Below are 22,851 nucleotides of genomic sequence, written 5' to 3'. Positions count from 1 at the left end.
GCCACAGCAGGGCATCCCCAGCAGCACAATGGCACAATGCCATGAGGGGCTTGGAAGCTCTGCAGAGAAGAGACTCCACAACCTCTCTGGGTGGCCTGCTCCAGGGCCCTGAACCCCTCACAGCAGAAGATTCTCTCCTCCTGTTCAGGTGGAGTGCCCTGGGTCTGTACCAGCTCACTGCTCACCATCCCTCCAGCATCCCAAGCACCCTGCACAACAGCCCCTCCCCTCCTGCAGCTCCAGCAGGTCCCCAGCACCAATGTAAAAGGTTAATCCTCCTGGGGGTGCTCTGAACCTGACCCCAGGTCCCCCTGACTCCTCCCTGGGGGTGCTCTGAACCTGACCCCAGGTGTAGTGGTTAGCCCACTCCCTGCCCAGACCCCCTGTAAGAACACAGGACCTTCCTGTTTCTCTTTGCCCTCCCTGCCTGCCTGCCTGCCAGCAGCCCCCTGGTTCCTGCTGCCCCTGTTCTTGCCACTTGGCCACCCCACCACAGGGTGGACAACTGCTACCTGCCACCAGGCTGGTTAGATCTATATTTTGTACCTTGTTTCCTTTCCTTATACCTGTTTGTAACAGCCCTTACCTCAAACACCTTTTATTTATTGTTCAAGTTGTTTTCTTTGCACTTCCAAATAGAAGCAAAGACTTCTCTTTGGGTCTCTTGTCCCTTTTCCCTCTCTACATCCAATTCCTTCCAAAGCAAAGACTTCTCTTTGGGTCTCTTGTCCCTTTTCCCTCTCCACATCCAATTCCTTCCAAAGCAAAGACTTCTCTTTGGGTCTCTTGTCCCTTTTCCCTCTCTACATCCAATTCCTTCCAAAGCAAAGACTTCTCTTTGGGTCTCTTGTCCCTTTTCCCTCTCTACATCCAATTCCTTCCAAAGCAAAGACTTCTCTTTGGGTCTCTTGTCCCTTTTCCCTCTCCACATCCAATTCCTTCCAAAGCAAAGACTTCTCTTTGGGTCTCTTGCCCCTTTTCTCTCTCTACATCCAATTCCTTCCAAAGCAAAGACTTCTCTTTGGGTCTCTTGTCCCTTTTCTCTCTCTACATCCAATTCCTTCCAAAGCAAAGACTTCTCTTTGGGTCTCTTGCCCCTTTTCTCTCTCTACATCCAATTCCTTCCAAAGCAAAGACTTCTCTTTGGGTCTCTTGCCCCTTTTCCCTCTCTACATCCAATTCCTTCCAAAGCAAAGACTTCTCTTTGGGTCTCTTGCCCCTTTTCCCTCTCTACATCCAATTCCTTCCAAAGCAAAGACTTCTCTTTGAGTCTCCTGCCCCTTTTCTCTCTCTACATCCAATTCCTTCCAAAGCAAAGACTTCTCTTTGGTTCTCTTGCCCCTTTTCCCTCTCTACATCCAATTCCTTCCAAAGCAAAGACTTCTCTTTGGGTCTCTTGCCCCTTTTCTCTCTCCACATCCAATTCCTTCCAAAGCAAAGACTTCTCTTTGGGTCTCTTGCCCCTTTTCTCTCTCTACATCCAATTCCTTCCAAAGCAAAGACTTCTCTTTGGGTCTCTTGCCCCTTTTCCCTCTCTACATCCAATTCCTTCCAAAGCAAAGACTTCTCTTTGGGTCTTTCACCCCTCTACATCTAATTCCTTCCTTTCCAGAAGGGGGTAGAGGGAAGACATCCTATTAAGGTGTTTTGAGTCTCTGGGAAGCTTAAATCAGACCAATGCAGCTCTCCTCACCGCATGCTCTGCTTCTTCCAGGTTAGCTCTGGAGTTCTCATTCCCTTCTTCAGTGGAAACAATGAGGCTCTGCTCCTTCCCCTCCACGTGCCCAAAGATGATGGGGCAGGAGGTGCTGTCCCTGTGGCAGAAGGCGCTGGGACTGGGATTCAGCTGGGGTGAAGTTTTCAGCCTCCCTTCATAAAACTCCTGGGATGGGAACTCACAAATGTTCTTGTGCTGGTAGAGAGAGAAGGGGAGAAACTGAGCTCAACAACCAGCAAGGCACTGGAAGAGCAGATGGGACCAGCAGAGGGCTGGAGAACCTCCCCTGTAGGGATAGGATGGGAGAGTTGAGGTGGTTCAGCCCTGGAGAAGAGAAGGCTCCAGGGAGATCTTAGAGCTGCCTGCCAGTGCCTTTAAAGGGCTGCAGGAGAGCTGGGGAGGGACTTGTGACAAGGGCTGGGAGGGACAGAATCACAGAGTGGCAGGGGCTGGAAGGGACCTTGAAAGATCATCCAATCCCCCCTGGCAGAGCAGGATCACCTGTAGAGGGAGAGGGACAATGGCTCTGAGCTGGGAGAGGGGAGATTGAGACTGGAGGAAGAAATTCTTGACAGTGAAGGTGGGGAAGACACTGGCACAGGTTGAGGGTGGGGAGACACTGGCACAGGTTGAGGGTGGGGAGACACTGGCATAGGTTGCCCAGGGAGGTTGTGGAGCACAGAAGCACCCAATGTGATCTTTGATCACATTGGGTGCTTCTGTGCTCCACAACCTCCCTGGAGGTGTTCAGGACCAGGCTGGACGAGGCCCCTAAGCACCTTGGGCTGGTAGGAGGTGTCCCTGTTGGCACTGGATGACCTTTAAGGTCCCTTCCAACCCAACTCCATTCCATGCATCTATGAACTTCTCCCTCTGCAGCATCTTTCTGGGCAAGGCTTCACCTACGGTGCCATTGTGCCAGAGGTGGCACTGTGCCAGTCTGATGTTCATTCCCCTGGGGAAAGGAAAGCACCAGTGGGGGCATTTGCTTGCTGGTGGCTTGAGGCAAGCCCTGAGAGCAGCCTTGGCCACGACAGAGGAGGAGGAAGCTGAGGAAGGTCTCACCATGCGGTACTGAGTGTCCAGCATCAAAGCCTGTGCCTGGTAGCGCTCAAAGAGAGAGGTTTCCATGCCAAGGGTCTTGCAGAGGTCATGTTTGACCACAGGCTGCAGCTGTTTGTGATCCCCAAGCAAAACAACCTGGGAAGAAAGAGTCTTCTATGTCCCTCTTGAACTGGGTGGGGAGCAGAACTGGACACAGGACTCCAGATGTGGCCTCAGCAGGGCAGAGCAGAGGGGCAGGAGACCCTCTCTGGATCGACTGCCCACAGCCCTTCTAATCCACCCCAGCATGGCATTGCCTCTCCTGAGCACCAGAGCACATTGCTGGCTCATGGTCAACCTCCCATCCACTAGGACCCCCAGGTCCTTTTGCCCTTTGCTGCCTTCCAGCAGGTCAGGAGGCACTCACCTTTTCAGCATAGCTGTGGGTGACCAAGGGGATGAGGGTCTCGGGCTCTGTGGCCATGGCACACTCATCAATGATGACCTGCCTGATGTTGAGCTTCTCCAGGGAGGGGGCAGAAGCAGCAGAGCAGGTGCAGAGGATGACATCGTGTTTCTCCAGCTCGTATTTACGAGCAGCTGTCAAGGTCTTTTTGTGCCTGGTGGCCAGGGCAGAAGACACCAGGTTATGCAGCAGGGAAACCTCTCCAGGCAGAGGTGACACTACTGCCCCAAATGATCCATGGCTCCATCTCCCTGCCCAGGATGAGGCTTCCCAGCAAAGGGGCCCTGTAGGAGCCACACTTTGTCCTGAACCCAGAACAAGCCAGGCAAGCACCAACAGAACAAGGGGACACAGCCTCAAGCTGTGCCACGGCAGGTCTAGGCTGGATGTTAGGAGAAAGTTGTTGGCAGAGAGAGTGATTGGCATTGGAATGGGCTGCCCAGGGAGGTGGTGGAGGCACCATCCCTGGAGGTGTTCAAGACAAGCCTGGATGAGGCACCATGGGTCTGGTTGACTGGCTAGGGCTGGGGGATAGGTTGGACTGGATGAGCTTGGAGGTCTCTTCCAACCTGGCTGATTCTAACATGGCTCGGGGCAAAGGCTGCAGGCAGCAGGCAGGAGGTTTGGTCCAGATGGAGAAGAGCAGAGCAGAAACAAGGCAGGGGGTGGCTACCCACCCTGCAGCAGCCTTCCAGACACACAGCTTGGGCCAGCTCCCTCTTCTCACCTACAAGTCCCTCAGCTTGCATGAGCCAGGACAACCCCCCCTGACCTTCACTGAGTCCCAGCAAGCAGAGCCCACAGCTCTTCTGCCGGGGTGGGGGCAGGGTTGCTGCACTGCCCTCCTGCAGGCAGTGCTCCAGAGGTGGCACAGGGCCAAAGCCTCTCACCAGGGCCTCTTTCTACTCACCTCTTTGTTTCTTGCTCCGTGATCTCCTCTCCCCTCCGCACACGGGCGTCGAAGTCACAGATCCTCTGCCAGTAGGGGTTGGGTGGGCACCGGATGCGGTGGTGCAGGATGATGTTACTGAGGGAAGAGGCAGTGTGGGACTGCCTGCCCCCAGCACCACCCCAAGTGCTGCCCTCTGCACCGCAGCAGAACGACAAACTCCCCCAGCAGCTGAGGGAGTCCCAGCCAGAACTGCACAAAGCAGGAACTGAGATGTTCCAGCTTGACAGACCCAACCCTTGGAGGGCACCTCCAGGAATCAGTCACAGAGTCAGGCAGGGTTGGAAGGGACCACAAGGGTCAGCCAGTTCCAACCCTCTGCCATGCCCAGGGGCACCTCACGCTAGAGCCCACAGCCTCAGCCAGCCTGGCCTGAAACCTCCCAGGGAGGTGGTGGAGGCAACGTCCCTGGAGGTGTTGAAGCAAAGCCTGGCTGAGGCACTCAGTGCCATGGTCTGGATGACCGGATAGGGCTGGGGGATAGCTTGGACTGGATGAGCCTGGAGGTCTCTTCCAACCTGGTTGGTTCTATGATTACGATTGTATGATTAAACACCTCCAGCCATGAGGCTGCCACCACCTCCCTGGGCAACCCCTGCCAGGCTCTCACCACCCTCATGCTCAACAACTCCTTCCTAACATCCACTCTGACTCTCCCCATTTCCAGCTTTGTTCCGTTCCCCCCAGTCCCATCCCTACCTGACATCCAAAAAGTCCCTCCCCAGCTTTCTTGCAGCCCCCTTCAGATCCTGCAAGGCCACAAGAAGGTCCCCTGGGAGCCTTCTCCTCTCCAGCCTACACAGCCCCAACTCCCTCAGTCTCTCCTCACAGCAGAGCAGCTCCAGCCCTCTGCTCATCCTCCTGGCCCTTCTCTGGCCACCTTCCAGCACCTCCACATCCCTCTTGTCCCAGGGGATCCAGCACTGGATGCAGCACTCCAGGTGGGGTCTCACCAGCATGGAGCAGAGGGGCAGATCCCCTCACTTGCCCTGCTGCCCACCCTGCTCTTGCTGCAGCCCAGGCTCTGCTTGGCTTTCTGGGCTGCAGGTGCCCACGGGTGGCTCCTGTTGAGCTTCTCCAGCAGCACTCCCAAGTCCCTCTCCCCAGGGCTGCTCTCCAGCTGCTCACTGCCCAGTCAGTATGGGTGCTTGGCATTGCCCTGAGCCAGAACACAAACTACAACCACTTTCCTTCAGCAGCTGCAAGCAGGAGTGAAATCAAAGCTTTCAGAGCTGCTCAAAAGAGAGGGGAACACTCCTAGGACCTGCCCACCCACCTGGGCTTCCTCACCAGCTGCTTTCCTAGCCTTCACTTGACAAAACCTCCAGAACTTGTGCTGAACAGGTTGCCCAGAGAAGCTGTGGGCATCTCATCCCTACAAGGGTTTAAGAGGCAAGGCTGGGTGAGGCTCTGAGCACGCTGGGCTGGTGGGAGGTGTCCCTGCCCACGGCAGGAAGTTGGCACTAGATGATCTGGAAGGTCCCTTCCGACCCAACCCTTGCTATGATTCCCTGAAAACTAATTCCAGAGCAGCTTGCTGGTCCTGCTCCACTGCAGCAGGGTTGGAAACCACATTTGCTCTGCCTTGCTCAGCTTCCTGGGCGCAGAAGACATCACTGCCCAGCCCTCCCAGAGCCCTGGGGGCCGTGGGGTCCTACCTGAGCTCCTGCTTGGGCTTGGTGTCGCGCAGGGTCCTGCAGCAGAGGTGCCGGTTGCTGCCTGGGTATGGGTACTCCATGGCCTCGATGGCCTCCCCGTAGACCCTCAGGGGCTTCAGACTATATGTGTGCAGCAGCATCGCTGGGGGAGCAGCACAGGTCTGCTCAGGCAGCAGCAGGTGCCACAGGAGGTGAGGAAGCTCATGGCCTGCTTGGTGAGCCACAGCCTCCCTGGGCAACCTGTGCCAGTGCCTCCACACCATCCAGCCGTGCCAGGGTCTCCCCACCCTCCACCTGTGCCAGTGCCTCTGCACCCTCCACCCGTGCCAGTGCCTCCCCACCCTCCACCTGTGCCAGTGCCTCTGCACCCTCCACCCGTGCCAGTGCCTCTGCACCCTCCACCCATGCCAGTGCCTCCCCACCCTCCACCTGTGCCAGTGCCTCTGCGCCCTCCACCCGTGCCAGTGCCTCTGCGCCCTCCACCCGTGCCAGTGCCTCCCCACCCTCCACCTGTGCCAGTGCATCCCTACCCTCCCCCTGTGCCAGTGCATCCCTACCCTCCGCCTGTGCCAGTGCATCCCCACCCTCCACCTGTGCCAGTGTCTCACCACCCTCAACCCGTGCCAGTGCCTCACCACCCTCCACCTGTGCCAGTATCTCACCACCCTCCACCTGTGCCAGTGTCTCACCACCCTCACTGTAGAGTATTTCTTCCTTGGCTCTCAATCTCCTCTCTCCCAGCTCAAAGCCATTGCTCCTCACCCTGGCACTCCCAGCCCTTGTCCAAAGTCCCTCCCTTCTTTCTCCAGCCCCTGGCAGCTCCTCTACATTCTCCCATGCCCAGGTCCTCACCATCAAGCTGCAGTGGGGGGGATCCTGTACTTGCTGCTGAAAGGCCTCAAGCCCTTCACTGGACACCTCCCACTCAGCCCAGGCTGCTCAAAGCCTCATCCAGCCTGAGCCTGAACACTTGCAGGGATAAGGAGAGCCCTGGGGAGAGGCACTTGGGGTGCTGGTGGAGGAGAAGCTCAGTCTGAGCTGTCAGTGTGCTCTGGCAGCACAGAGAGCAACCAGAGCCTGGGTTGCAGCAGGGCAGGGTGGGCAGCAGGGCAGGGAAGGGATCCTGCCTCTCTGCTCTGCACTGCTGAGACCCCACCTAGAGTGCTGCATCCAGTGCTGGAGCCCCTGGGACAAGAGGGATGTGGAGGTGCTGGAAGGTGGCCAGAGAAGGGCCACAAGGGTGAGCAGAGGGCTGGAGCTGCTCTGCTGTGAGGAGAGACTGAGGCAGTTGGGGCTGTGCAGGCTGGAGAGAAGGCTCCCAGGGGACCTTCTTGTGGCCTTGCAGGATCTGAAGGGGGCTACAAGAAAGCTGGGGAGGGACTTTCTGGATGTCAGGTAGGGATGGGACTGGGGGGAATGGAACAAAGCTGGAAATGGGGAGATGGAGAGTGGATGTTAGGAAGAAGTTGTTCAGCAGGAGAGTGGTGAGAGCCTGGCAGGGGTTGCCCAGGGAGGTGGCAGCAGCCTCATGGCTGGAGGTGTTTGAGGCCAGGCTGGATGAGGCTGTGTGCAGCCTGCTCTAGTGTGAGGTGCCCCTGGGCATGGCAGGGGGCTTGGAACTGGCTGACCCTTGTGGTCCCTTCCAACCCTGCCTGACTCTATGATTCCCTCTGCTCCCCACCCCTCAGCACATCAACCTCACCTCCACTGCCCCTCTCCCAGCCTCGCTTTCTGGCCCTCCTGCTCAGGGCTACATCTTCTCCTGCCCACCAGAAGGAGCCACTTTGAAGGGCTTCAACCTGATAGTTACCAGCAACGACATCGACAGACTTGTTGGAGGGGCCACAGTACAGGACACACTTCCTCCCCAGCTCCTCTTCGTCTGGAGAGCTCGGTGGCCCCTCAGAGTTGTCCTGGTTCAGCTGGTGGAACCAGTAGACAATGTGGCTGCCAACCACTGTCTTCCCTGTGCCTGGGAAGAGAAGGACATTGCTGGGAACACTGCGACCACCACACCTGTGTGCTGCCTCAGCCCCCAGAGCATCAGCCAGGAGGTGAGACTGGGAGCTGAGGGGCTCTGCCCTCAAGCAGCTGGAGGTGATGCCAACCCTTGCTGCCTCCTCCTACCTCGCCAAGGGGCTCATGGGGACCAAGGGCTTAGCTGCAAGCTGGTGGCTGGCACGGACTCATGCCACCTCTCCAGCCTTACCTGGAGGGCCCTGGATGACTGTGAAAGGTTCTTTCAGAGCACGCAGCACAGCCTGGGTCTGGCTCTGGTTGAGAGTTCTTCCGTTAGGGATGCCAAAGGATGCCTGCTGCAGGATGCGGGGCCTGGGCTCTGGGGGGGCAAGGAGGCAAAGAGCAAAGGTCACAGCAGGCTCCCGAGGGCAACACAGAGAGGGGAGGGGAGGGAAGGGGAGGGGAGGAGATGCAGCAGGCACCGAGCAGTCGTGGCCCCTTTAAAAGGCCACCTCAAAGTGGTCCTGTGCCAAGCTGTTCCACCCAGGAGCCTTCCCTGCGAGCCCTGGGCACCAAAGCATTACCCATGCCACTCTGCAAGGGGGCATCCCATGGTGTGAGGGCACACTGAGCCTTCACAGAGAGTCCTGGGCACCAAAGCATTACCCATGCCACTCTGCAAGGGGGCATCCCATGGTGTGAGGGCACACTGAGCCTTCACAGAGAGTCCTGGGCACCAAAGCATTACCCATGCCACTCTGCAAGGGGGCATCCCATGGTGTGAGGGCACACTGAGCCTTCACAGAGAGTCCTGGGCACCAAAGCATTACCCATGCCACTCTGCAAGGGGGCATCCCATGGTGTGAGGGCACACTGAGCCTTCACAGAGAGTCCTGGGCACCAAAGCATTACCCATGCCACTCTGCAAGGGGGCATCCCATGGTGTGAGGGCACACTGAGCCTTCACAGAGAGTCCTGGGCACCAAAGCATTACCCATGCCCCTCTGCAGGGGGGCATCCCATTGAGATTGGATGTTAGGAAGAAATTCTTGACAGTGAGGGTTGGGAGACAGTGGCACAGGTTGCCCAGGGAGGCTGTGGGTGCCCTTCCCTAGAGGTATTCAAGGCCAGGTTAGATGAGGCCTTGAGCAAACTCGGGTGGTGGGAGGTGCCCCTGCCCGTGGCAGGGCATTGGAACTAGGAGACAGAATCACAGAATGGTTTAGGTTGGAAGAGACCCCAAAGATCATCTAGTTCCAACCCCCCACCACAGGCAGGGACATCTCCCACTAGAACATTAAGGTCCCTTCCAACCCTGCCTGACTCTGTGACTCTGTCCCTTCCAACCCAACCCATTTTATGATTCCCACTTTCCCCAGGTCAGGCCAGCAGCTCCTCCCCTCCCCTTGCCAGGGGAACCTCCTTGGTTGGCAGTGTAACTGCTATGGCAAGGAAGCTCTCAGGGCACCTTTCTGGCCAGGAGCAGAAGGCACAAGGTGAACATTTGCACTTACCTCTCCTAGGAGGGTCGTGGCCAAGGGCAATGCTCTTGGCAAGCTGAGAAGCAAACCTGAGCTTCCAGATTGCCTTTTCTTTCCGCCTGACAGAGAAGGGAAAAGAGGAATGAAAGGAATGTGGCAGAGACCAGGGAAAACGCTCCCAGAGCTTTGCCCAGCTGCCTTCTGCATTCTTTCCCCCTGCTTTGACCTCTTAGTAAACCTTCCCACAAAGGGAGAAACCTGTGGCTATGGCACTTGGGGACATGGTTTGGTGGCCATGGTGGAGCTGGGTTGCTGGTTGGACTGGATGACCTTAGAGAGCTTTCCCAACCCAAACAGCTCTGTGATTCCATAAGAACCTCAGCCCAAAGGACTCTTAGTCTGCTCTTTGGCACCTGGGACTATTTCTCAGCTGCCTGAGGAGCTGAGCCTGCAGATGTGATGAAAGCAAGGAGCACAAGCCCTGTCCCCAAGCTGTTTGCTTGCAGCCCACCCCATTTCCTAGGACCAGCTTCCAATTCCTTCCTCCAATCCACAGCACAAAAGGAAGGACAATTCCACCCTGAGATAGCTCCAGCCACGGTGGGCAGCCCACGCCGTGCACAGAGGGCCAAAGTAGGCACCAGCTCTGCTTTGGCAGGAGCAGATCTTGCTTCAGAGCTGTGCACAACGAGGGCCAAACTAGGCACCAGCTCTGCTTTGGCAGGAGCAGATCTTGCTTCAGAGCAGCACCAAAGGGTGGCAAATGAGGGAGAACTTCTGCTGAGCAAGCCCTGGGCCAGAGCTTCATGTGGCAGCAAGCCAGCAGCATCAGAAGCAGATGCTCAGGACAGCCCAGCACGGCACCTTGCCCTCTCTCCCCATTCTCAAGGGCGAGCAGAAGAGGAGAACAGATCTGAGGAATGCTTCCACCCCCCCAGCCATCATCAGCACGGCCAGCCAGAGCTGGGCAAAGGCAGAGCTTCGGGAGGATCAGCCACAGCAGCAAGCTCAGCCCGTTTGGGAGCAGCAGAATCCCACGGGAAGCGTGCACAGCTTCACCAGAGCACACTTACACATCCGGCAGCATCTTTGGGATGAGCTCCACTGTGAAGCTGGCAGAAGAGTGGAAGATCTTCTCGGGGATGTTCTCCATGGACATGTGGTGGATGGAAAAGTTCACAATCTGCTCAGAGGACCTGTCCAGCTTCTGACTGCCACCAAACTCTTCGCTGACGCCATGAGCCACCCAGGTGTAGGTGTTTGGGTCGACCTCAAACTTGCTCTCTGCCCTGCCCTTGTTACAGAAAGTCAGATTCTGGAGGCCCTGGCTGAGGCATTCCTCCTCGCTCTGAGGGTTCTCCAGCTCCAGCCCACCTGAGCGAATGCACAAAAAGCAGTTGTTGAAGTCCACCTGGATGGAGCACTCGTCCAAGCACTCCTTGGTGAGGGTGAATCTCCCCTGCAGCTTTTCTCGGCTTGTCCTTGGCCGTGCCCAGACGATGGGGACATCGTGGAGGACAATGGACTCGTTTTCGGCCACGGCGCACAGCGTCGACTCCATGGAGCTCATGGGCAGCCACACCTTGGAGTACTCCAGGGCGTCCTGGTAGTGGGCCTTGGATGGCAGGGTGGCACAGGCCGAGAAGCACTCGATGGGCTTGTCGGCGTGCTGGAGGCAGACGTCGAAGCCTGGCGTCACGCACCACAGCTGCACGAAGGGCACCAGGAAGCCTCGGTGGACGTCGGTGGTGAGCTGGAAGCGCAGCGTGTCCCCGGCGCATAGCTCCAGGATCAGCTCCACGTAGTGCAAGCAGTCACTCTTCCTCACCATGCCCAAGTGTTTTTGGTACACCTTCTCCTTCTTTTCTAAGAGGCTGGTGGCAGCAGCCTCAAAATTCTCCCTCCTGATGGCTGCCAACAAGTCCTGCCAAGTTTGAGTGTTGGTCAGAGTGACGCTGTGGTCAAGGAGAGCTCCTTCCTGCAGGCAGTGCGCCTTAAAGGTACTGACAGAGTACATCCTCCTCTTCCACGTCAACACGACGCTGTTCCCCTCCTCGATGAACAGGGGCTGCTCCATCAGATGGAGGGACCTGTAGCTGATCTTCTGAGGGTCTGGAATGGTCTCTTTGTTCATCGGAAACAAGACTTGGAAGTAGTTGCTGCTGCCTTCGACGTCCACCACGAAGGCGAACTTCTGCAGGGCCTGCCTCTTCAGCTGGGTGGCCATCTGCAGGTAGCGAGCTTTCTTCTCGTACATGGTGGCCTGGGAGCTCTTCCTGTTGAAGTCGTGGCAGAGGAGCTCGATGTCGGCGGCAGAGTAGAGGATGGGCTGCCTGCGGAGCGCGGCGTGGAGGTGCCGCTGCACCACCACGTCCACGTAGCGCCGGATGGGCGAGGATGCCCAGGTGTAGGAGTCGACGTGCAGGGAGTAGTGGCCAGCTTTTGACTGCACGCTGGAGTTGGAGCGGCTGAAATAGGAGCGGCTCAGCAGCCTCCTGAACTCCAGGGCCACGGGGGCCAGCGTGGGGTGGATGTCGTCGGTGACCACCAGGTCCAGCATCTTGCTGAAGTCACGCACTTTGGCGGCCAACTGCAAGTGCTCCCAGACGGAGGCCAGGAGAGAGAACTCCACGTATGGAGGGCAGTCTTCATCGGGAGGCAGATCTGGAGGGCGGTCTTCATCGGGAGGCAGGTCTGGAGGGCAGTCTTCATCGGGAGGCAGGTCTGGAGGGCAGTCTTGGTCGGGAGGCAGGTCTGGAGGGCAGTCTTGGTCGGGAGGCAGGTCTGGAGGGTAGTCTTCGTCAGGAGGCAGGTCTGGAGGGCAGTCTTCGTCGGGAGGCAGGTCTGGAGGGTAGTTTTCGTCAGGAGGCAGGTCTGGAGGGTAGTCTTCGTCGGGAAGCAGCTGCCCCAGGTGGTGCGAGAGGTGGATGGACAAAGGCAGGAGGTGGCTGCACCTGTTTCTCATGTGCGCGATCTGCTGAGGGCAGGGCTCGCACTGACACCGCAGAGGAGTGACGCTTCTGGTGTCCTCCTGGTTGGTGAGGAACTCGGCCACAAAACTGTTGAACATGATCATTAACTCCTCTATCATCTGATGGGCTCCTCTGTTGCCTGGGGAGATCTCCTCATCCAACCGCTCATAGAAGCAGTCGTCCTGCAGCCGATACTTCCGGTGGACCCTGGAGAAGTGGTAGGCCACAGCTACGCAGTCCTCCAGGGTGCCAAAGCAAAGGGGCCCTGCTTCCCCCTTGTAGTGCTCCCTAATGCAGCGCTCTGCCTCTTCGTAGGACAGCTGCCTCTCCGAGCGGATCACGGAGGTGGCAAAGATGCTCTCCAGCATCTCGTTGTTGCTCTTCTGGACGGTGACAAACAAGGAGATCGCCCGGCGCTCCCTCTCCGGCAGCAGGCTGCAGGCGTCGTGGCTGATGTGCGGTGGGAACATGCACACGGGCTCCTGGTTGGGAGCATAGTAGGTGACTCCCCGCCTCTTGGCCTCCTGGTCCAAGGCACTGCCTTTGGGAATGACGCCGGCAACATCTGCAATGTGGACCCCGATCTCATAGCGCGATCCCAGGTCCCTGACGCTGATGGCGTCGTCCAAATCCCTGGCGCCTTGGGGGTCGACTGTGAAGGTCCTGTAATGCCGGCAGTCCTGCCGCTTCTCCTTGCTGAGGTTGACTTTGCTGCTGGAGGCGTAGCTGCTCAACTCCTTAGTGACAGCAGCTGGGTAGCTCCTCTTCAAATCGTAATCCAGGTCCAGGATCTTCAAGCCTTCCTCCAAAGTCAGCGCCATGTGCAGCACCTCCGTTACCACCCCCAGGGGGTAGTAGAAGCCTTCCCGCCACGAGATAACCCGGACGCAGAAGATCTGGCACTGCCTCTTGTCCTGCCTGATCTTCTCACATCTGACCACGTTGTACTTGCCGTGGACCAGCTTGCGGATGGGGATGGCGTTGGGCTTCTCCTTCAGCCCCGGGACGAAGATCTTGGTGACGGTGTGGTCGATGGGTATCATCACCCGGGGGTCGAACTCGTCCATCATGCAGATGAAGGTCCGCTCTATCTCGGCACGCCTGAAGACGCCCACCACCTTCCCCTGAGGGTGGTGGCTACCGCCGTCAGCCGTGCTGCTCTGGAGGAGTTCCACCAGCACCTCGTCCCCGGTGAAGGCTGTCCCGCAGTTGACTCTGCCTTTGATCTGGATGGTCATGCCCGGGGGGTCGAGGGTGAAGGCAGAAGCTTTGTCGAACCACTCCTTGATCAGCTCGCACCTCTTGTACATTTTGGGGTGCATGCGCAGGTACTGCTGCATCATCTGAGGGGTGAAGCTGAGGTATTCCTTCCTGTCCTGACAGGGGTTTGACGCCTCAGACTTGACGTTCAGCAGCCCTTCTTCGGACACCGTCACCAGCACGTTATTGCTCTCATCCAAGAGCTCCTGCAGGATGGGATCCTCGGGATTGATGCTCTCGGACTCAGAACCGGAGGAATCGGTGTCGCTGTCCTCCTGGCGCCGCTCTGGGCTCCTCCTCCTGCTCCAGCTCTCCTTGTCGCAGGCAGCCTGCTTGATCTGGGCCATGGTGAGGGTCTCCGGGGAGATGCTGCCCTTCTCGATGCACTGCTGGATGAAGCGCTTCCACACCTTGCTGCACTGCCCGTGGGAGCACAAGGCCACGGCGTCCCCCACCGCCACCACCAGCGACTGGGCCCGGGTCATGACGGTGTTGAGCACCCTGGCTTCGTTGAAGAACTCCAAGTGGTCCGAGGCCGCGAGGTGGAGGCTCTTGGTGGTGTGCACCGTGCTGAGGATGATGACGCGGAACTCCCGCCCTGCGCCGGAGGGGACAAGGCAGAGGTCACTCAGGAGAACCCAACAGGGAAGAGGGGCAGGGATCTGCTGGAGAGAGTCCAAGGGAGGGCTATGAGGATGATGAGGGGACTGGAGCACTGCCTGGTGAGGAGAGGCTGAGGGCCCTGGGGCTGCTTAGGCTGGAGAAGAGAAGACTGAGAGGGGATTGAATCAATGTTTCTCAGTATCTGAGGGCTGAGGGTCAGGAGGGGGGGACAGGCTCTGCTCACTGCTGCCTGGGGCAGGACAAGCAGCAATGGATGGAAGCTGCAGCACAGGAGGTTCCAGCTCAGCACAAGGGGGAACTTCTTGACTGGAAGGGTCCCAGAGCCCTGGCACAGGCTGCCCAGAGAGGTTGTGGAGTCTCCTTCTCTGGAGCCTTTCCAGGCCTGTCTGGATGTGTTCCTGTGTGCCCTGAGCTACATTGTGTGGTCCTGCTCTGGCAGGGGGGTTGGACTCGATGAGTTCTTTGGGTCTCTTCCAACCCCTGACAGCAGTGATCCTGTGATGACCCTGGCTGGCTGCTGCCCAGCAGTCAGCTCATCTGCTGCCTGCTGGGTGGCTAAGGGTTGGTGTGACCTTCTTTTTCTGACTTAGGGCACCCATATGACGGGAATAAGGCAGCTCCTGAAGATCATGGAATCCGAAAATCCCAGCATGGGGGGGGTTGGAAGGGACCTCTGGAGCTCATAGAATGGTTTAGGTTGGAAAGGATCTCAAAAGATCATCCAGTTCCAACCCCCTGCCATATGCAGGAACACTTCCCACTAGAACAGGTTGCTCAAGGCCTCGTCCAACCTAGCCTTGAAATCCAGTCCAATCCTTCAGATCATCCAGTCCAGCCCCCCCCTGCTCCAGCAGGGCACCCCCAGCAGCCTGCCCAGCAGCACACTGCCCAGCTGGGCTTGGAAGCTCTCCACAGAAGGAGACTCCACAGCCTCTCTGGGCAGCCTGCTCCAGTGCTCTGCACCCTCAAGCACCAAACAAGTTTCTCCTCCTGTTCAGATGGAACCTCCTGGCTTCCAGTTTGTGCCCACTGCCCCTTGAGCTGTCACTGGGCACCACAGGGAAGGTTTAGTTTGGTCCTGAGGAACAATTTCTTTCCTGCAGGAGCGGACAGGCACTGGAATAGGCTGCCCAGGGAGGTGGTGGAGTCACCACCCCTGCAGACGTGGCGCTTTGGGACAGGGTTTAATGGCCATGGTGGTGTTGGACTGTGTGACCTTAGAGGGCTTTTCCAACCCTGATGATTCTAAGATTCTAAGAAGCTGCAGGGAAAGGGTGTGGAGATGAGCAGCAGACCCCAGGGGTCAGTCACTCGCACCAGGAGGAGGCCCAGCTGCACCATGAAGAAATAATAACAGTAATAAGCCCACGGATGAGTCACAAATGGAGTCCTTGAGGACAAAACCAGCCCTGTCCCTCTCCTGACATCCAGAGCAGCAGCCTGGCAGATTGCACTGCGTTGGAAGGGACCCTTCAAAGGTCACCTTGTCCAACCCCCCCTGCAGTTAGCAGGGACATCAACTAGATCAGGCTGCCCAGGGCCACGTCAAGTCTGATCTTGAACGTGTCCAGAGATGGAGCCTGGGGCGAGCTGAGCTCCTCCTTTAGCGAGCTCCTGGATGGTTTTCTGGCTGTGTCTGGCACCCACAAGCCACCCTGGCTTCAATTCCCTTCTCTTCCTGGCCTCCCCTGCTGCTCCCTGGGGCTCCAGATGATTGCCACATGCTCACATCCCTGAGGTGACACTGACAGAGCCTTCACCCTCCCGCGCAGCAGCGCTGGGGTCTTTGGGAGGAGCTGGCAGCTGGGTGCAGCCCCAATTTCCTGGGAAATCTGAGTCACCCAGGGGAAAAAAGAAAGGAATCAAAGAACCACCAAGGAGGAGATGGAAACCAGCCAAAGGATTTCCAGGCACTCCCTTCTCCTGCACGTGGGCTGCGGTGGCCGCAGCAGTGGCATTGCCTCGGAGGAGGGCAGGGAAGCCACTGGGGTGCTTTGCCAGGAGGTGAGAGGGTGTTCTGCACTGAAGCAAGGAGGACAGCCTCCAGACACCAGACAGACCTCTGCTAGCAAGCCAGCGCCTCCCCTCCCAGCGCCTGCAGCTGCAGTGCAGCCTCCTGTCCTCCAGCGTGCAGTGAGGAAGCTCTGCCTGGCACGCAGACAACCTCGGAGAGCAGCCAGCCCCGACTGAACTATTGCACAAGAGGCAAACCTGGCAAGTTCTCGTAGTTCTCTACCACCACATCTTGGAAGTGCTTCCTCCTCAGCTCCTGTCTCATCGCAGAGACCTGGGAACAAAGCAACAGGCCCCGCTGAGCAGAGCTCCAGCTCAGCAGCAGCCTTCCAACCCAGCGCCGAGATCCCTCCACCCTCCTCAGCTGCAGCTTCCCCAAGCTACTGCTAAGGGTTAACCCCTCCTGGGGGGGGGTCTGAATCTGACCCCAGGTCCTCCTGACTCCTCCTTGAGGTTAGTCTGAACCTGACCCCAGGTCCTCCTATCTCCTCTCTGGGAGTGATCTGAACCTGACCCCATGTCCTCCTGACTGACCCCTGGCCCTCTTGACTCCACCTTGAGGTTAGTCTGAACCTGACCCCAGCTCCTCCTGTCTCCTCTCTGGGGGTGATCTGAACTCCTGGAGGAGTCAAGAGGGCCTGGGGTCAGGTTCAGACCACCCCCACGAGGAGATAACCCTTAACAGTTACCCAACAGCAGCCACATGTCCTGGGCTGCCCTCAGCCACTGCTCCCAGCCTGTCCCAGAGTTAACCTGCCTAGAAGTTGCTGAAAGGAGCTTTCAACTAATCCATGCCACCAGGAGCCACCTCTGCTCCCACCACCCCACGCCTTGCTGCCCAGCTGGACAGCACCTCCAAAAACCCACTGGTGGCATACAAGGACCCAGATGCTCTACTTCTACTGGTGGAGGAGACAAGTTTGGTCTCAACAGAGCCCAGCACTTATTTGGGAGTGCTGAGAGTGGCCAGGAGCTCCACAGGATGGGCAACACGGGGCCCTCCTACGTACCTGCCTCCCGTGGGAGACCACACAGATCTTCTTCAGCTCTGGGGCACCCCACTCCTCCGGCCACCTCTCAAAGATCTCCTTCACCTTCTCAGTCACTTGCATGATCTCAGAGGTGTTGTACCAGGAGATCATGGAGATGTCCTTCTCAGCCATGCCAGGCACGTGGCAGAACATGAGTGGGTACATTTCAGGGTGGGGTGGGATATTGCCACTGGCTTGGATGGCACCGCCTTTGCCAACGTAGAACTGCTTGGAGACGAACTCGATGATGCCCGCGGTGGAGCGATAGTTCTCGTTGAAGATGATCCTGCTCTTCTTGGCCACCTCGTGCTTCTCCCTCTGGTAGAACTGGAAGAGCCTGTTGAGCAGGGTGTGGTCAGCAGACTGCCCATCCTTGACGCAGAAGAGCTTGGGGGTGACCTGCATGTGGTCCCCAGCCAGCACGATGCGGGTCTCCAGCGTGGCATAGGAGAGCGGGATCAGAGCTTCGCACTCCAGCATCTGGGCGGCTTCGTCGATCATGATGTGGCTGAAGTAGCCCCGGGGGACCTTCAGGTGCTTGGAGAGGGTGGAGGTGGTGATGATGATCTGGTGCCTGTCGATCTCTGCCCGCGTGGGGGGGCGGAAGGAGCGCAGGTCGTCGGACAGGCAGCAGTACATCTGCGTGGTGGAGTCGGTCAGGCAGACCAGGCGGTCGGGGGAGATGATCCTGAGGGGCACTGCCCAGGGGTGCCCGTTGGTCACGTACTCGTGGAAGTACTCCCGGATGTAGATGTCTGCAGCGCTGCAGGGGAGCGCAAAGGGAAGCAATTGCAAGAGGTGTTCCCAAGGGCTGTGACCGTCAGAGAGCCACGGAGCGGTTTGGGGGGGAAGGGACCTCTAAAGCTCATCCACTCCAACCCCCTGCAGTCCCCAGGGACATCCCCAGTCACAGCAGGATGCTCACAGCCACAACCAAGCTGAGCTGCAGTGGTGCCAGGGCTGGGGCAGCTCCCACCTCTCTGGGCAGCCTGGGCCAGGCTCTCCCCAGCCTCAGGGGCAAACACTTCTCCCTTCTCTCCACTCTCAATCTCCCTCTTTTAGTTCAAACCATCCCCCATTGTCCTGTCCCAACAGGCCCTGCCCAAAAGGTCTGTCCCCAGCTTTCTTTTTGGTCCCTTGAAGCACTGCAAGGCCACCAGAAGGTCTCCCTGGAGCCTTCTCTTCTCCAGGCTGACCAAGCCCAAGTCTCTCAGCCTGGCCTCGCAGCAGAGCCCTGCCAGCCCTGCCAGCACTGCTGTGGCCTCCTCTGGAGCCACTCCAAGAAATGTTTCCATCACAGTCCGTGACTCCAACTGCTTTCTAGGGCCAGCTCGCTCAGACCTCCCCTCTGACCACCCCCAGCCCAGGTGGGTGACCCAAGCTGTGCAGCAGGAGCCTCTGCAAAGCAGCAGCCTGACACAGGCTAAGATTAGAGCCATTCATCTGTTACGCAGGAGACCCAGGGCAGTGGCAGCCGCCAGGGTGGAGTGTGGACACTTCACAGTGCAACTGCTTTAATTTTAGCCATCTTGACCTGGTTTCTCTGGAGGCAGACCCAGCAGCAGTCAGCCCACATCTGCATTTCCTCTCTCTCAAGCTCTCCCTGGAAGAGTCAACAATTTGGCACATGCACAGAGCTCAAAAGCCTCCAAGGACCAGCAGAGCACAGCAGCGCCCCAGCAGGGTCAGGAAATGGCTTTCTGCTTCTTCCAGAGGCTAGAAAGAAACAACTTTCTTCTCCACACCTATCTCCAGCAGGAAGATGCTGCCTCTTCCACCAAGACCTCCACCCCTGCCAGGCTCCTCCCTTGCAGAAGGTGCTGCAGCAGCTGAAGACATTCCAATTAAAAATGAATTTCTTTACAGAAGTCACTGAAGTGCACTGAAATGCTAAGAGCAGGGCAGCTCAGCACCACCTCACACATCTTGGCTCCTGCTTGTTCCACCTGGCAAGCAATGGACCAGAATCACAGAACCTTAGAGGCTGGAAGGGACCTCCAGAGATCATCCAGTCCAACCTCCATGTCAAGGGAGACCCCACAACCTCTCTGGGCAGCCTGCTCCAGGGCTCTGTCACCCTGCTTGTAAAGAAGTTTCTCCTCATGTTGAGGTGAATCACAGAATCAAGCAGGTTGGCAGAGAGCTCCAAGCTCAGCCAGCCCAACCTAGCACCCAGCCCTGCCCAACCAACCAGACCATGGCACTAAGTGCCCCAGCCAGGCTTGGCTGCAACACCTCCAGCCACGGTCACTCCACCAGCTCCCTGGGCAGCCCATTCCAATGCCAATCACTCTCTCTGACAACAACTTCCTAACAACATCCAGCCTGAACCTGCCCTGGCACAGCTTGAGGCTGTGTCCCCTTCTTCTGTCCCTGGCTGCCTGGCAGCAGAGCCCAACCCCACCTGGCTACAGCCTCCCTGCAGGCAGCTGCAGGCAGCAATGAGCTCTGCCCTGAGCCTCCTCTTCTGCAGGCTGCACCCCCCCAGCTCCCTCAGCCTCTCCTCACAGGGCTGTGCTCCAGGTCTCTCAGCAGCTCTGTCTCCCTTCTCTGGACACCTTCCAGTCCATTGCTCCTTGGTTTATTGCTGTGGACCAGCAAAATGAGTTTGGCCTCAGCCCCTTGACACCTACCCCTCAGATATTTGCACACATTGATCAGATCTCCTCTCATCCAGGTTGGAAAGGACCCCAAGCATCATCTGGTCCAACCCTTCTAGGTGACAGTGGAGTTGAAATGAGCTGAGCCACCACCCTTGGGTGGCACAGCTTGCTTGGACCCAACCCACAGGCTCTGGTTGCCTCTTCTCCCACCTGCTGCTCACCTGTTAGTGTGAGTGCAGATCAGCACCCGTGCGTTGCGCTGCCTGAGGATCTCCAGGGTGGCCATGGCCAAGGTGAAGGTCTTCCCTGTGCCAAAAGGCCCATAGATGAGGAGAGGTGGGACCTGCCTGCTGCTGGTGGTCTGGCCCGTGATGAAGGAGATGGCTTGTTTCTGCTTGACGTTGCCACACTGCGGTGAGCCAAGCGAGTAGGGGATAGAGCAGCTGGCAACATCTGGCAGGACCAGCTTCTCATCCAGCAGCTGGTCCACGGCTTGGTGCCAGTGCCGAAAGAGCAGCTGGTCAATCTGGAACTGGATCTCCACCCTGTGGGAAGTGTTGGCCTGGAAGCTCAGGTCCGAGCAGCACCTCTCTGGGATCTGCAGCCAGATGGTCTTCTCGGTGGTGGCCTTGTGCTCCACCAGAACCTCGTAGACCCGCTTGTCCACGGGCGGGTCGAGCGCCAGGAAGGCGGTGGGCGCAGACCTGGTCAGCAGGTAGCCCTCGTCTGTGTCTGGAGAGAGGTTGTATGGGGTAGGCACTTCAGCAAAGAGCTCCCCGGGCAGGGCAATCTTCATCCCCAAGGAGAGGTTCTGCAGCATGGAGGTCAGCGAGATGAGGACCCGCAAGTTGAGTCTGGAAGGAGGGGGAAACAGAGTCACAGATGGCATCAAGTGGGAATGGAGTCTCAAAGGTCATCCTGACCAGCCCCAGCCTGCGCTCAGCAAGGACGGCTCCAACTAGATCAGGCTGCTCATGTCAAGCCTGCTCTTGAATGGACACAGAGAACCTTGAATGAAGCACAGAGAACCTGAATGAACAACCACAGAGGTTCTCTGACTGTCCACAGTGAACCTGGATGGTCCACGAGAGAACTTGAATGAACAAACACAGAGAACCCGAATGAACCACCACAGAGAACGTGGATATGAAGCACAGGGAACGTGGTTGAAGCACAGAGAACGTGGATGAAGCACCAAAGAGAACCTGGATGAAGCACCAAAGAGAACCTGGATGAACCACAGAGAACCTGGATGAACCACAGAGAACCTGGATGAACCACAGAGAACCTGGATGAACCACAGAGAACATGGATGAACCACAGAGAGCCTGAATGTCCACAGAGAGCCTGAGTGAAGCACAGAGAACCCAAATGAACCACAGAGACCCTGAATGAACCACAGAGACTCTGAATGCTCACAGAGACCCTGGGTGAAGCACAGAGGCCCAGCCCCATCTGTTTCATCAGCAAGCACTCACCCTGCTGCAGAGTGGAGAGTGACACCCAGCGAGGGCCATGCTGCCTCCCCAGGCACCTAGAGGAGCTTACTAATCTCCACGGCCACAGGCCAAGCCCCAGCCCTGCCCCTCCTATCAGCACCCACCATACCACCTCTCTCGGTGCATCTCCATTTCCCTGGGGAGGCACCAGAGCACCCAACCTAGATGGGAGAGAAACTTGAGCAGCAGCACAGCCCCAAGGCTTAGCCACAGCCCCACGGTCCACGGCCAGCAGGAACCTCCCTGCAACCACGCCGGGCACTTACTTGGCAACCAGAGCCTGCTCCGCTTCTTCCTCGCTGAAGAGGAAGCTGTGCATCCTCTGGCGGTAGTTGAGGCGGGTGATGGGCAGGGTCGTGCCACCCTCCCCCCTGTAGTCCAGCGCGAGGGCAGGAGGCTTGTACTTGGCCAGCAGTTCCATGTCCTCGCTGGTCCTCGTCACGCTGGACACGACGATGCGGTTGCCGCGGTGCCAGCGCACGATGTCGACGGGCCGGGCATCCTCCCAGCTGCCAGGCAGGTGCTGGGGGGCATCTCTCCTGCCCACCTTCACCCTCATCTTCTGCAGGAGCACGGGGCGGCTGCCGAAGTCGAAGGCCACCCACTGCTCGAAGATGCCCAGGGTGCAGCAGTCCATGTGGACCTCCACCAGCGCGGCGCGGGGCTTGGAGAGCAGCACGGGCACCTGGTCCCCGCACATGTAGTAGAGGGCTTCGGAAGCTCCATGGCTCACGAAGTAGAAATGGGCTCCAGGCTCTCGCTTGAGGAGCGCCACGTGCTGCAGAGGCTTCTGCCAGGGCAATGGGGTGAGAGTTAACAGGGCCAAGTACAGGGTTCTGCACTTTGGCCACAACAACCCCAAGCAGACCTACAGGCTGGGGACTGAGTGGCTGGAAAGCAGCCAGGAGGAAAGGGACCTGGGGGTACTGATAGATAGTAGGCTGAAGATGAGGCAGCAGTGTGCCCAGGTGGCCAAGAGAGCCAATGGCATCCTGGCCTGCATCAGGAACAGTGTGGCCAGCAGGACAAGGGAGGTTATTCTTGTCCAGTACTCAGCACTGCTCAGGCCACACTTTTGAGTGCTGTGTCCAGTTCTGGGCTCCTCAGTTCAAGAGAGATGCTGAGGTGCTGGAACATGTCCAGAGAAGGGCAACAAAGCTGGTGAGGGGCCTGGAGCACAAACCCTATGAGGAGAGGCTGAGGGAGCTGGGGGTGTGCAGCCTGGAGAAGAGGAGGCTCAGGGCAGAGCTCATTGCTGTCTACAACTACCTGAAGGGAGGCTGTAGCTAGGTAGGGGGTGGCCTCTACTCCCAGGCAACCAGCAACAGAACAAGGGGACAGAGTCTGAAGCTGTGCCAGGGGAAGTATAGGCTGGATGTTAGGAGGAAGTTCTTGCCAGAGAGAGTGATTGGCATTGGAATGGGCTGCCCAGGGAGGTGGTGGAGTCTCTGTGCCTGGAGGTGTTCAAGACTGGATGAGGCACTTGGTGCCATGGTCTGGTTGACTGGATAGGGCTGGGTGCTAGGTTGGACTGGGTGATCTTGGAGGTCTCTTCCAACCTGGTTGATTCTATGA

The 22,851-nt window shown here is 58.0% G+C and overlaps 1 protein-coding gene across 2 annotated transcripts in view; it reads right to left on the bottom strand.

Moving 5' to 3' along the window:
• Positions 1-22,851, bottom strand: part of HELZ2 (helicase with zinc finger 2) — a 40,192-nt gene that overhangs the window by 6,887 nt on the left and 10,454 nt on the right. For both annotated transcript variants that reach the window (XM_064167650.1, XM_064167652.1), the window contains exons 5-17: positions 21,543-22,066; positions 19,999-20,631; positions 17,154-17,937; positions 16,342-16,417; positions 10,348-14,104; positions 9,308-9,393; positions 8,044-8,172; positions 7,645-7,806; positions 5,835-5,976; positions 4,138-4,254; positions 3,189-3,381; positions 2,783-2,917; positions 1,694-1,912 (exon numbers count right to left, since the gene is read on the bottom strand). In XM_064167650.1, the coding sequence (XP_064023720.1) occupies positions 1,694-1,912; positions 2,783-2,917; positions 3,189-3,381; positions 4,138-4,254; positions 5,835-5,976; positions 7,645-7,806; positions 8,044-8,172; positions 9,308-9,393; positions 10,348-14,104; positions 16,342-16,417; positions 17,154-17,937; positions 19,999-20,631; positions 21,543-22,066 (6,957 nt within the window). The remainder of the gene's footprint in view (positions 1-1,693; positions 1,913-2,782; positions 2,918-3,188; positions 3,382-4,137; positions 4,255-5,834; positions 5,977-7,644; positions 7,807-8,043; positions 8,173-9,307; positions 9,394-10,347; positions 14,105-16,341; positions 16,418-17,153; positions 17,938-19,998; positions 20,632-21,542; positions 22,067-22,851) is intronic.

The sequence above is a fragment of the Pogoniulus pusillus genome, chromosome 29 (genome assembly GCF_015220805.1).
Source record: "Pogoniulus pusillus isolate bPogPus1 chromosome 29, bPogPus1.pri, whole genome shotgun sequence".
Classification (NCBI taxonomy): domain Eukaryota; kingdom Metazoa; phylum Chordata; class Aves; order Piciformes; family Lybiidae; genus Pogoniulus; species Pogoniulus pusillus.
This window is presented reverse-complemented; position numbering and strand designations above follow the sequence as displayed.